At 42.0% G+C, this 13,136-nt stretch overlaps 1 protein-coding gene across 1 annotated transcript in view; it reads right to left on the bottom strand.

Annotated features, from left to right (window-relative positions):
* LOC127662632 (tyrosine-protein kinase receptor-like) overlaps positions 1-13,136 on the bottom strand; it is an 80,208-nt gene that overhangs the window by 36,229 nt on the left and 30,843 nt on the right. The window contains exons 8-10 of the mRNA XM_052153912.1: positions 5,035-5,135; positions 3,851-4,011; positions 2,995-3,089 (exon numbers count right to left, since the gene is read on the bottom strand). Coding sequence (XP_052009872.1) covers positions 2,995-3,089; positions 3,851-4,011; positions 5,035-5,135 — 357 coding nt within the window. The remainder of the gene's footprint in view (positions 1-2,994; positions 3,090-3,850; positions 4,012-5,034; positions 5,136-13,136) is intronic.

Consider the following 13,136-nt stretch of genomic DNA (forward strand, 5'->3'; position numbering starts at 1 on the left):
TCATGACCGATGTATTTAGTAAATACACTCTAGCTGTGCCCACAAGAAATCAGCGGGCAGAAACTGTGGCTCAGGTGCTGGTAGCCGAGTGGTTCTTTAGGTTCGGGTACCGGCTCGGATCCATTCTGATCAGGGTCGGAATTTCGAGTCTGCTCTGATACGACAGCTCTGTGGCCTTTATCAAATTGAAAAATCTCGAACCACTCCAAATCACCCCGCTGGCAATGGTCAGTCGCGAGAGGTTTAATCGGACTCTCCATAACCTCTTGCGTACCTTGCCTATCTCAAGGAAACGTGACTGGGTCTCCTGCTTGCCCCAGATGTTATTTTGTTACAATACCACCCCGCACCAGTCTACAGGTGTATCGCCGCATTTCTTGATGTTTGGCCAGGAGCCACGTCTCCCAGTGGATTTTCTGTTGGGAAGGGTTCCCGAAGTCTCGGGAGGGGAAGTGCATGAGTGGGTGTTAGAGCACCAAACTAGGTTGCAGGTGGCCTTTGACGGGGCCCGGAACGGTTGCGGATTGAAGCAGGTAAACGCAAAGCTCAGCACGACAAGCGTGTTAAGGATGTCCCTTTGGGGGAGGGTCAATTGGTATACCTCAGGGATTATAATCGGAGGGGTCGGCAGAAGATCCAGGACCATTGGAGTTCTGTGGTGTACCGGGTTGTCCATGCCCCCAGAGAAAATGGTACAGTTTATACTATTGCTCCAAGAGATGACCTCGGGAAAGTAAAACGGGTGCATCGTTCATTGTTAAAGGTTTGCTTGTGTAGGGACCCCCTTTTGAAGATTCTTCCTCTGACTCACTCACCGGTAGTCTCATGATAGAACCGGAGGAGCTGCCTGGGTATGAGGAGGAAGACCTATGGGTTGTGGTGCCGCATGCCCCACAGGTCAATACAGCCCCAGTAAGCGGCCTACACCCCTTAGAGTGGGTGGGTCAGTGACTGGGCAGGAGGGCTTGACATCCTCTGGACTGGATGGAGTCGGTGTCACTACGGGGTTAGGCCTTCCAGTAGTACCAGTGGCTGTAATACCAAGTCAAAGTACAGATAGAGAAGTGCGGCGTACTACACGGGCTACAGCGGGCAGCATCCCAATCTTTATCGACTCCCTAGGGCGGTGGTGGCGGAGACTGGGGCTCCTGAGGTTCTTGGAGCCACAAGCAGTGTTTCTGTCTTGTTTAGACCTTGGGATTAAAAGCTTTTTCTCACCGTCGGGACGACGATGCAAAATGTGGGGGAAGAATGTAGTGTGTGGGTGACGTAGATGTCACCCATTGGTGATGCCAAATTAGGAAGTGCGTATTTAAATGAGCTGCGTTTGTTTTGTGATGTGATCGGTTGTAACACCCGCCCTATTCTGTGTCGTCATTTTGCCTCGACGTGCTGCAGGGAAAAGACTGGGAGGTAGCATGCAAATCGGTTGGACCACTTAATACAGGAGTGGATTGGTTGGGGTTGGCTGGTTGTTTATTCAGCGTTCTGTGGCGTTGGTCGTTTAGTGGCATCTGTGCACCAGCTGCAGTTCACCTATGTAAATAAAATCATCACCCTTGGTTGGGCATGATGTGCTGCAATATTTGGCAGTAGCGCTGAGCGGCCCGGTCAGCGCTGTTGTCTCGCTCAGATTTTATGATATTGTCCTCTTTTCCTTTTGTTTTGTTTTCCGTTAACCTGGTTTGTGTTTTTCTGTCTAAGAACGCAATATTGAATTGGTGTGGAGTTTCTTTTTTTGTATGTTTCACTGCTTCTTAGTTTTGTTGTTATTATGTGTCCGCGATTTAAGTTGATTTATTGAATATTTTGTTTTTTTGTTTTTGTGTGTTAGTGATTTAAAAGGAGTCATTCTCCTGTGTTTGTAGATTCATTATTGTGCTTATTATTTTCTGGTATTTACATGTGCCAGTGGTGTGACATTGTTTATTGTGTTGTACTCATTTTCTTTCTTGTTGAATATTCCCATGCAGGAGCTGAGGGCCACTTACGCGGGTGTCCTGGGGCTGTGGTAGTGGGGTCTCCCGTTCACTGAGAGTGCTCTATTTCACTTGTGTGGTGTGGTGGCGCGTGAGTATTGAGTGAGTTGTTCTTTTGCTTTTCTTGTAGGCCACTTCCAGCCGGAGGTGCCCAAAGTAGATGTCCTCCAGCCCTGTATGGTCATGTTGATGAATGTGTTTGAATTAATGAGTCCTTTTTGATTTATTTTTCCTTTGGTACTTTATTGTTGCTGTAATTTACATTTCAACCCTTGGATTATTTCTTTGTAAATTCCTGTGTGTATGTTTGGAATTGAGTATTTTGTCTAATGCTCCGTTGAGGGGTGGTTTTACAGTGCGTCTGAGGTTTGTTGGAATAAAATCTAAATTTTTTAGAACCCATGACTCTGCCTGGTTACTTGCTGATAACGAACCTGTGTGCTCTGAGTAGATAAAAGCCGGTGGCTTGTAATTCTTAGGGTGCAAGTCCCTAGGTGGCGTAGTTGACAACTAAAAAATTATATTAAGAATTATTTCCGTAGATTAGGCTGACTTCCATCTTGCCGGTAACCGTTCGGTCACACATAGTTGATAAAAAGCTCTTCATTCAGAGAATGCGACATCCACAATGGGCAACTAGGTAAAGAAATGTGTGATGAAGCAGTTTCCTTCAGGATCAAATCACATGTTTAATTTTTTGGGGCAACATGAAGTGGTGTATTTCCAAACAAATTACTGTGATAAAACCTTTGGCCTTAAGTTTCATGAAAATATTATTGGAACAAAATTAACTGGTTATACCCGGTTACCACTCTGGAACAATTGCAAATCACTTTGTTCCGGTTTTCGGTTACGTTCTGCTAAAAAAAAATTGTTCCTTGAACTGTTATTAGACCCTGATTAAAACTGCACTTAATAGTTAGCAACCATGTTAAAAGCAGAACAAAAGTGGCAAAGTGAGTGTCCTGTACATGCATACTTGTTTGTATGTGTGAGTGTGAGACAGAAAGGTTACCTGGGTGAAAACACGATGCACTTAATGAAATGTCATCTAGAGCAATGTCAGCCATAGAACCAGAACTCCAGAAAGCCTGCACTTTAACATGGAACCTGTGGTCAAAACAAATGACAAATTGTAATAATATGAGCTAATATCAAATTGGATTTGTTTTTGTAAATGTATGCATTAAAATGGGAAAAAATGGCAAATGGAGTAAAGCTTAAAAAGCAACAATGATGTGAAATAAAATTCCTTATTTGCATAATGCGAAGTAGCCTAAACTTGGGGATCAAATAAAGCATCCATCCATCCACTCATCCATCCATCCATCCAGCCAGCTATTTATCCATCCACCCATTTACCTACTCATCTATCCATTCTCCCATTAACCCACCAACCCATCCATCCCCCTGTATATCATACATCTATTCACCTATTTATCCATACATACATCATCAATCCACCTATTTATCAATCCATCCATTCACCCACCTAACCATTTATTCATATCATTAATCAAATCTATGCATTCACCTATTCATGCATCCATCCAGCTATCCATCCATTAACCTATTCATCCATCCATCCATTTATCCATCATTAATCAAACCTACGCATTCACCTATTCATGCAACAATCCATCCATTTATCCATAAAACATCTAACCTATTTCTCCATCCATCCATTCATCCATCCACCTATTACTCATCCATCTAGCCATCCACCCACCCATCCATCCATTTTCCTATTCATCGTCCATCCAGGTATACCACCCATGTATTCACCCATTCATCCATCTGCCCACAAATCCATCAATCATACATTCATCTATTCATCCATACATCCACCCTATTCTATCCAATCATCTCACCCATTTAAGGTCTCTGTAATCTGCAGGGTGACATCTTGCCAGTTATCTTTCCAGTGTCCAGATCTCTCCCACACAAGTTGAGGTGCTGCAGATCCATTCTCTACCACTGACAGTAGAACTGTACCATTGAAATCTCCATACAGATACAGGGAAAATTGCACCTACCCACAAAAAAATCAGCAATTGTTTGCCTTATTCTTGCATGTATAAAAAAATGTGTGTAAGGTTTTTCTGTGTAATCAACAGTATTTGTAGAAATGCAATGTGTTCCCATTTTTCATGGATAATTAACTTTACAAAATCTGCTCATTAAGTGAATTTTCCCATAACAGATTTTACATTTTTGTACAACAGGAAATTCACTCTGTTAGAGTAAGTGAATTCATATTCATTAATAAACCTAGATTATTAAAACACAATCTAATCTTGCTGTTGTCAGACTTGCAATTGATATCTCACACATTTACATTACATTCATGCAATTGGAAGACATTGTTATCCAAAGTGACTCGCAATGCATTCAAGGTACATTTTACACTTTACAGTTGCATCTGTCTTAGCATCTGACATCACTAAAGTGTACAAATGTGCACATATTTTTAAATATTATTCTCCAAAGGAGTTTCTCATAAGAATGAGATTTGAATTCATAATAAGATTTTAAAATAAAAATCATAGGTGCTCAAAAGGCAAATTCTCTTTAAACACACAAATTTTTTAGGAACCTACAGTATATATTATAATGAAACGTCCATTCAAATAGCTAACTGTTTCAGTAAAGTACAGTTATATTATCATGAGCAAACTAGTTAATATAGCTTGCTGATAAATATATAAGTCCCTGGTATACTTTCCGGATTGGCTCGCACCCGATCGACCGTGTAAGCCTTTCAAAGTATTTTCTTCTAACGGCAAGTGAATATGAAAGCGTTCAACACATGTCCACTACAGCTGATTTATGATACTCTTTTAGTACAGTCAATGGCAGGCGCATGTGCAGAAGATGCGCACAGACGAGGACCGCATCCCTTTGTGTCACACAATCTGTGTACGAAGCGCACAACCCAAGTATACTTTACTAGATCAAGGCTATATAAAATTCAGAACTTAAAAGAATTTGTGTGCTGTTTACTGGCACATCATTACTAGTCTTCATCATTAATTTGACTGTGATAAATGCTCACCTGACATTCTTGATTGGATATAGTTGAAGGGAGAGCTGGGCTTTGAACCAATGCCTCACTTTCATCACCATGAACTCTGACCTTTAAGAAAAGGAATTGCCCTGAGGCAAGAAATGAGGTCTCAAAAGAGTGCTTGGGAAACATCTTCAAATGTGATTTAAAGGAATAGTGCACCCAAAAAAGAAAATTGTCATAATTACTCACCCTCATTTCATTATAAACATGACTTTGTTTCTTATATGGAACAAAAAAGGAAAAGTTTCTATGAATATCGTGGCCCATATTTTCAATACATAGGCAGCTGATAGTGACTCACTTTAAAGCTTAAAAAGGACCCAAAATAATCATAAAAGCTCATTTTAGAGAGGAGGGCATTAGGTTACAATGGGGCCATTTATCAGTCATGTTAATGAAATCGTCTCGGGTTACATGTGTAACCCTTGTTCCCTGAAAAAAACAGAACGAGATGCTGCGCTCCGAGAAACATATCTTGTTCGGCCAGCGCAGCGCCATTAATAGGAGGCAAGACCCTTGCTGGTGAACATCGCCAAGACTCCCGGGAGCAGAGAAACCGGGGAAAGAAATGCATACAGACGCATTCTGGGTCATGTATGAAGGGTGAGGGTCGAAATCCCTTGTCTCTTCAGTTATATCGATACATATATAAAGATGTATTGATCACTATGTATCTATATTCTGTTGCTTAAACTTCTTTAATAAAGTGATGAATTAACTATATGCATTCGCATTTTTCTTATGCATAACTGAAATATACTTCGAATCATATGTGTGTTAAGAGTTAATTTTTGATTTCATGCACATTCCTTGAAGCCTCTCTCTCAGTTCTGCACGGAGGCTGACTTGAAGGTCGTCTTGGGAATAAGCTTGAGATGAGACACCAGGGGGAATGTTAAACATATGTTCCAGATGTATTCTGTCATTGATTTTTACCTGTCCATGACTAATTATATGATTTAAAATCCTATGTAATAGCACTTGAATAAGTAGAAGTGTAAATTTTCTCTTATTATTTCTTTCCTCTCCTTTGCCTGAGGGGTGAATATTTCTTATCTCACTGTTTTGGTTAAAATGACCTGATAAATGTGTGCTCTGGTTCCCTTAGTGCGAGAGAAACACTGTCGTTCGTCAGTGTTTCGTGTGTGCGTATTGACCTTCTACCCAGGTTTTGAACCCAGGGAGACACAGCAGGCAGACTCGAAGACGCCGAGACCATCTGCGAGGTCACTTCAGATGTAAATCTCGAGCCAGGACGACAATTGCGCTGATTAATGTTGATGTGCTATAGCTATCTATATGTTGTGACTTTATGCTCTGTTAGCCAATCAGGAGTTAAATAATAGAATATACGTCCTTGCAAATGGTATAATTGATGTAAAATTTTGTGTAAGGTATGAGTTAGCTTTCAATCTCCTCGTGAGACTTTGCCTCTGGCGGTACCAATTTCACTGCAAACTATTCTTCAGTAAATTTTGGATTCTTTGATTGAACTTCTGACTCCTGGTTTTCTTTCTCCATATCTGGTCCGGGTCATAACTGTTATACCCCTAACATGTATGTGTCTTAACGTCCAGACCCAAGGGGGCTGGGTGATTTCAGGGAAAGTAGAGGAGACATTGCGCTATTCATAGAGGCGAAGAGGTCCTCTTCTGCCCTAAGATCTCACCCAAACTTGTTCCAAGTGGAAAAAGCCCGGCATTTAAAAAGGTCTCGATAACCTCAGGAGAGAGCCCTGTGTCCTTCAGTTGGTACCCTTAGGGGCCAAACATGAAAGATTCCACAATTTGGGGCAGGGATGAAATATTGCCCTGTGCCTGAGATAGAAGATCCTTCCTCTTCGGAATCGCCCAAGGCGAGCCGTCGAGGGAAGAGATTAGCTCCGAGAACCAAGCCCTGTTCGGCCAGCGCGGTGCTATCAGTAAGAGGCAAAAACCCTTGCTGGCGAACTCTGGGCAACTACTACCTTTGGGTGGAGTTCTTAACTCCCCCGTTGGTATTTTCTGTCTGGACCGTAAATCTGCTCCCATATACGGGCATCCAGGGATATAACTGACCTGAGTGACAGGAGCTTGCCCTGGGCCCTAAGGAGAACCCAGCGTGTCAGAAATACAGCTGACAAGAACGTGGGTCTCCTTGATGATTTATTTAAGAGGCTACTGCTGTATTGTCCACCCGCACCAAGACATGGCAGCCTCAGGAGGAGGTATTTCAGGGTCAGAAATACAGCCATCAACCCGAGACAGTGACTGTGACAACCGAGCTGACGACCCTCCTATCCCCTTAAGCTGGACGACCACTTAAGGCCGCTACCCCACCTATCAGGGAGGCGTCTGTTGTTAGCAGCCTGCGACAACAAGACGCACCTAGAGTGGGACCCAAGGCATAAAACCGGGGTCTGAACCACATAGAAAGGGAAAGAAGCCTGAGGCGCGTAACCCTATTTAGCCTAAGGGTTTTGGCCCTTGGAAGAAATCCCCTGGCTTTTGGCCACAACAAAAACGGTCTCATGAGCAGAAGGTCCAGAGGGATCACCGTGGACGCGTTCGCCCTGAGACCTGGAAATCGTTGATACTGATAACAGTGCAACCTTGACCTAGCCTGACTTTGCTCAGGGTGATCTGAATGGACTCAATACTAGCGGGAGACAATTGTGCCCGCATTGTGATTGAACTCCATACGATGCCTCGATAGACAGTGTTCTGAGTGGGAGAGAGGACGCTTTTCTTGGCGTTGAGCCTCAACCCCAGAGAAACAGATGAGCTAAGGTGATGTCCCTGTGCTGAACTGCCAGTTCCTGGAACTGCGCTAGGATCAGCCAGTCGTCTACATAATTCAGAATGCAGATGCCCCGGAGTCACAAGGAGCCAGCGCTACATCATGCATTGTGAATGTGCGGGTAAAAAGGGCTAGGCTGAGTGAAAGAACCTGACCCTGGAAGACCTCACCCCCGGAAGTGAACCTCAGGAACTTTCCATGTTGTGGCAGAACTTCTAAATGAAGTATAGAAGTGCGTCATAAGATTGATGGTGACCAGCCAAACGAGTTGTAGGGCTTGAGACACGACCGTCTTGACAGGCATCATCTTGGACTTGAACACCCACGGGTAGTTCAAGCTTTAAGATCTAAGCCAGACGCCACCCCTCACCCTCCATGGGAAATGGGAAGTATTTAGTGTAATAACCTAACTCTCTCTCTGGAAGGGGAACACATACCATGGAACCTTTAACCAGGAGATTGAGTTTTTTTGTTTTTACAAAAAAAGAAATCCGGTTTACGGTAGTGAGAACACGCCGTTGAAACACGGAAAAGCGGCGAGTGAATTAAATCCTGACGCCCTTATAAGACCCACAGAAAAGAATATATCCGGCAGATATATTCCACGCTGCCAGGATCTCTGAGATGGGTATTATATTTGAACACTTCCTGTTGAGGGGTTGTCGGGTGATTCGCGTCCTGAATAAAATGCAGGAACAGCGAAAACACCCAATTTTGACGGAAGCCTCTGCAACCCGAAACAACAAGAGGTGGCGGGAATGGAGGGGCTTCGAGGGGGTACCGGGAGGGGTGAAGTGAAGCACGCGCCCCGTCCCGAGGGGAGCTACCCCCTAATCTAGGCACAAGACCATCAGGGTTTTCTCTTACTAGAAATAACAGCCCTGAGGTCTTGCTTCGGGGGCTGGCGAGGGAGGCGAGACTGTCCCCAATCCCTGGGAGGAGGAGCACGAATCGCCACGCTTTGCATTTGAGCCTCCGTTCAGACAGGACTGAGGCGGGTCTGAGGCTTGCTCGTCAAGCGCAGAACCCACACTCAGGTCGTCCGGGAGGTCATTCTGGTACGCCTGTAAAACAGCATGGTGTGCAGAACAGCACCAGCCTGACCTGCTGCTTGATAAGCCCTTCCCACTAAAGTGGAGGTTGTCCTACAAGGCTTTGAGGGGAGAGAGGGCTTCTTAAGTGACGATGCCGAGCCCGGCGAGAGATAGCCCGCAAGCGTCTCTTCGACCGGCGGCATCACTGAATACCCCCGTGCCTCAGCACCCACGATGGTCAAATATAATGACGTCGAGGGTATGTGAACACGGGAAGAAAATATATATATATATATATATATATATATATATATATATATATATATATATATATATATATATATATATATTATTTATTTATTTATTTATTTATGTATTTATTTATTTTTTAATTTTTTAGGGGTTCCTCCATGAGCCGAAAAAGCTCTTCATGGAGGTTATCAAAGAAGGGAAGGGACTCATGAGGCGTTCCCTTCCTTAGACTGGAAGATAAAATCTATCCCCTAATTTGGAGGGTTTGGTGTCTCTTTTCGCGTGGCCAGTCCAATCTGGCAACCGCTGAGTAACAACATCGAGCAATTCCTCCGTAGATTTTTTTTTATATCGCGGACGGAAAGCTCGGAGGCGGGAAGAGAATCGCGATCCTCCTCATGATCCGAAGAAGCGTCAGAACGCGCTTCGAGATCATGTGAAGGACCAGCTGGGTTTGGGGAGAAAGTGAGAGAAAGGGATCAACCCGTCTCTTGCTCCTCAGCCAAATCCATGCAAGAGCCCCACGAACGATCTTTATATATTTTTTTTTTCGTGAGTGCTGACTCCCGGAAGCAAGCGAGGCGAGCACGAAGCACTCTGCCTGTTAAAGCAAATCGCAGTGCTCGCACCCGCCCTGCTGCAACGCGAGAGCAGCGTGCTCTTACCCCCAAACAAACAGAGCAAAAACTGATGTGTGTCCTCTCCAGCTATAGAGCAAGAAGACGGGAACACGCACCGTTTGCGGCTCTCAGTCATTCTCTCTTTTTTCTTTCTTTTCTTTAGAAATATATATATATATGATATTTTCTAAACAGAATAGAGAAGAAAAAAGAGAACAAAAAGAACAACATTCACTGCACACTGCCTAACTGATTCTAACTTCTAACAGAGAAAAGAAAGTTTTGACAGGGTTTGTGAAACACACAGAAACAGAATCGCTCTGAAAAAAGAGTTTCTGACGACACCTGGTGACGTATCCATTTATAGCCTGGCCACAGGTGCATCTAATGATTACATCAACCGAGGCTATAAATTCCGGTTAATGTTCATTGACGTGTTCCACACATTATTTCAGCTCGGTTCACAGCTAGAGTTGTTCCCCGTAGCGCTTAGCAGCGCAGCATCAAAGTGAAGCTTTTTGTAAAGGGAACTATCAAGTTATCAAGTTCCTGTTTGCATTAAAATGATTATCTATACTCCATTATATGGGTTGGTATGAACTTGTACCATAGTTCGTCTCATTTTGAAGTCTAGCAACTCATCTGCAGTATCTGGTTTAGCAGAGTCAAATACACAGGCAAAGTCACAACCTTCGCTAATGCACCTGTAAGGCTCTTTAGGTGGTTACAGCTCAATGGACAGAGCTGTGGGAGCGCAAAACAGGTGCGTTTTTACTCCCAGACCAGTCTCGATCTCTTAAACGTGCACCTCCGATCATTGCGCCAGACGCGGAAACCATTTGAATTCAGCACAGAATTCTACATCACCACCCTTGAATTTACTATAGTAACATTAACTACTTAATGTAGAAATAGATTGATAATGCATATTCTCATATCACTACTTCAGCTCTATTAAATTTGTCATAGGCTACATTAGGGGAATGAGGGAATATATAATATTATTTTTTTACAACTAATACATTTGTATTTTGTATTTATTGTTTTTACATGTGTTTAGAGTAGGTCTACTAAAAATAGATAAATAAATACATTAAAATGTTCATAAGGGCAAATGCAAAATGCACTATTTTTTAAGATTAAATAGAAATGTTTAAATCCCCAAAAAAATAGGCTTCAATGTTTTTGTTCGCGTGTAAGAAAATATAACTGATTTTGTTTGCCTTCAGAAATTCCAATGACTCATTTGAATCAATAAGAACCTGATGAATGGAGTTCCAGCTCAGTCACACTGTTAGAATAATTGAGTCACATAAATTAGGTGTTATCATTTTACTTTTTATAGATGTCACAGATAACCTTGTTGTTGATACCAGTAAATTAACATCTACATCCAACTCCAATCCTCAAATAATCTCCAAATCTCAAATCCAATATCAATGCTGTAATGTAGAATGAGCATTTCAATGGGTCAAAATATGCAATATTATTGGTCTTTTCTTTTCTTTTTGAAATATAATAAGAATACAACATTTATTATTAGTTTCTGTCTTCGCATTTTAATATTATAGGCCCCAGATATAGCCCTCCATGTAGCCCTCCAAATTTAAGAAACGGAAGGTTTGGTCTCAAATTCATGATGCGTAAACCTGCTGAATTTATTAGCAAAACTTTAAAACTATGCAATGCATCGAAGTTGCATCGAGCAAATTAAGCAAATAATACAAATATTGAGTTTTGTGGGTTTTTTTGGTAACAAAGTCTCCTCTTTCAAATGAGTGGGGGGTTGAATGGACTGCATATAGTTATTGACTGCAATAGTTTTGGGTCCTTTTCAGGCTTTAAAATGAGGCACTATTCATTTATTAACTTATGGGATATTAAGTTTCACAAAACAAACAATATCCTGTCAATTTCTTTGAATAATTTTGAAGGTTAATGAGCTGGAAATCAACACATCAACCATAAACTGAACTGAGATAACTTGTGATGCACAATACCAAGACATCACACTAAGCCAGAGTACATCCTGAGGTACAACAGTGTTCCACGGCAGCCCTTAAATCATTACAGACTTTTCCCAGTTTCAAATCCCAGGTGCCATTTGCAGAGCACACAAATTGTTTCTTCACCGAATATTTTGGAATCGGAATTAAAATATATATTTTAGCAGAATTCATAACTGGATCATTGGTTTCCAATTTATGCGTCTTTAGAGATATGTGGAAAAGTATTTAAAGGACTTACTTTTTTTTACTGATGGGTTTACCATCGGTAGCTTACACAAATGACCTTCATCCGCAAACCATAAATCTAAAATAAACTCCAACCATCTGAAAATGAGTGCAGTACCGAGCAAAAAGCCAAAACCTGCATTCACTCACATCTAAGCTGCAGCGCCACGAATGAGGGAACTTCCAAAACATTGCATCTGAGCTGCATAAGCAAGGAAAGGAGCCTGCACAACTTGACAGTGAGTGCTACATTGAGTGAATTGAAAAGGTCAGGTCAGACTTTGACAAACGTTTTCAAGACATTGCTTTACTTGAGCCAAAAGCTACATTCATGTGCTTTCTATTTGGAAATGAGCACGAGGTTGATTTCCTGGCCTCAGATATGGGAATGCTGTTTCAGATGAACCCATCAGCATTGGAGGAGGAGATTTTAGCACTGCAGATTGACATTCAGGTGAAGAGGAGGGCATCTTCTGGACAGTTTTTGAACCTTCTTGCAGAAAGAAGTATCCAAATATCAGAAAAATGTGCCACCTCATTGATTGCACTGTTTGGCTCAACTTATTTATGTGAATCAGCCTTTTGTCATATGAAGATTATTAAATCAAATCACTGGTCCACCATGACTAATGACAATTTGGAGGCCTGTTTGAAACCTGCTACCAGCAGCTGCCCGGATTATGCAAAACTGCCTGATTCCATTCAGTGCAAGTCATCAGAATAAGGCAAATGCCCTGGCTATTGCAATATATTTTCCTGTAGGTGTTTAGTTTAGTGATAAAACTGAATGATATCAACATTGAACATTATTATATATTTTTTGTTAATTAAATAGAAGATGAAATCCATGTAGGGATATTGAGTTGGAAATTTAAATGTAGATAATCACACAAAAAAGTGTGGGCACCCCTGACTTAGATGATGAATGTTGACATCCCAAGTCTTGAGGAAATTTGTGTGCTACTTTGCTTTTTTAATGTTTGTGCAAAAACATTCCATGCAGTCTACTTGAACTGTCATGGCTACATTTGGCTCTAGACAGAGAGAATATAAAGGGAGGGAGAAACAGACAGACCACGGACCAGAAATTATCATGCTCATTATGACACATTGTAAAACTGTGTTTATGTTTTATCATCACTACTAAAATTTCTTTTATTTTCTTTTTA

This window comes from Xyrauchen texanus, chromosome 22 (genome assembly GCF_025860055.1).
Source record: "Xyrauchen texanus isolate HMW12.3.18 chromosome 22, RBS_HiC_50CHRs, whole genome shotgun sequence".
NCBI lineage: Eukaryota > Metazoa > Chordata > Actinopteri > Cypriniformes > Catostomidae > Xyrauchen > Xyrauchen texanus.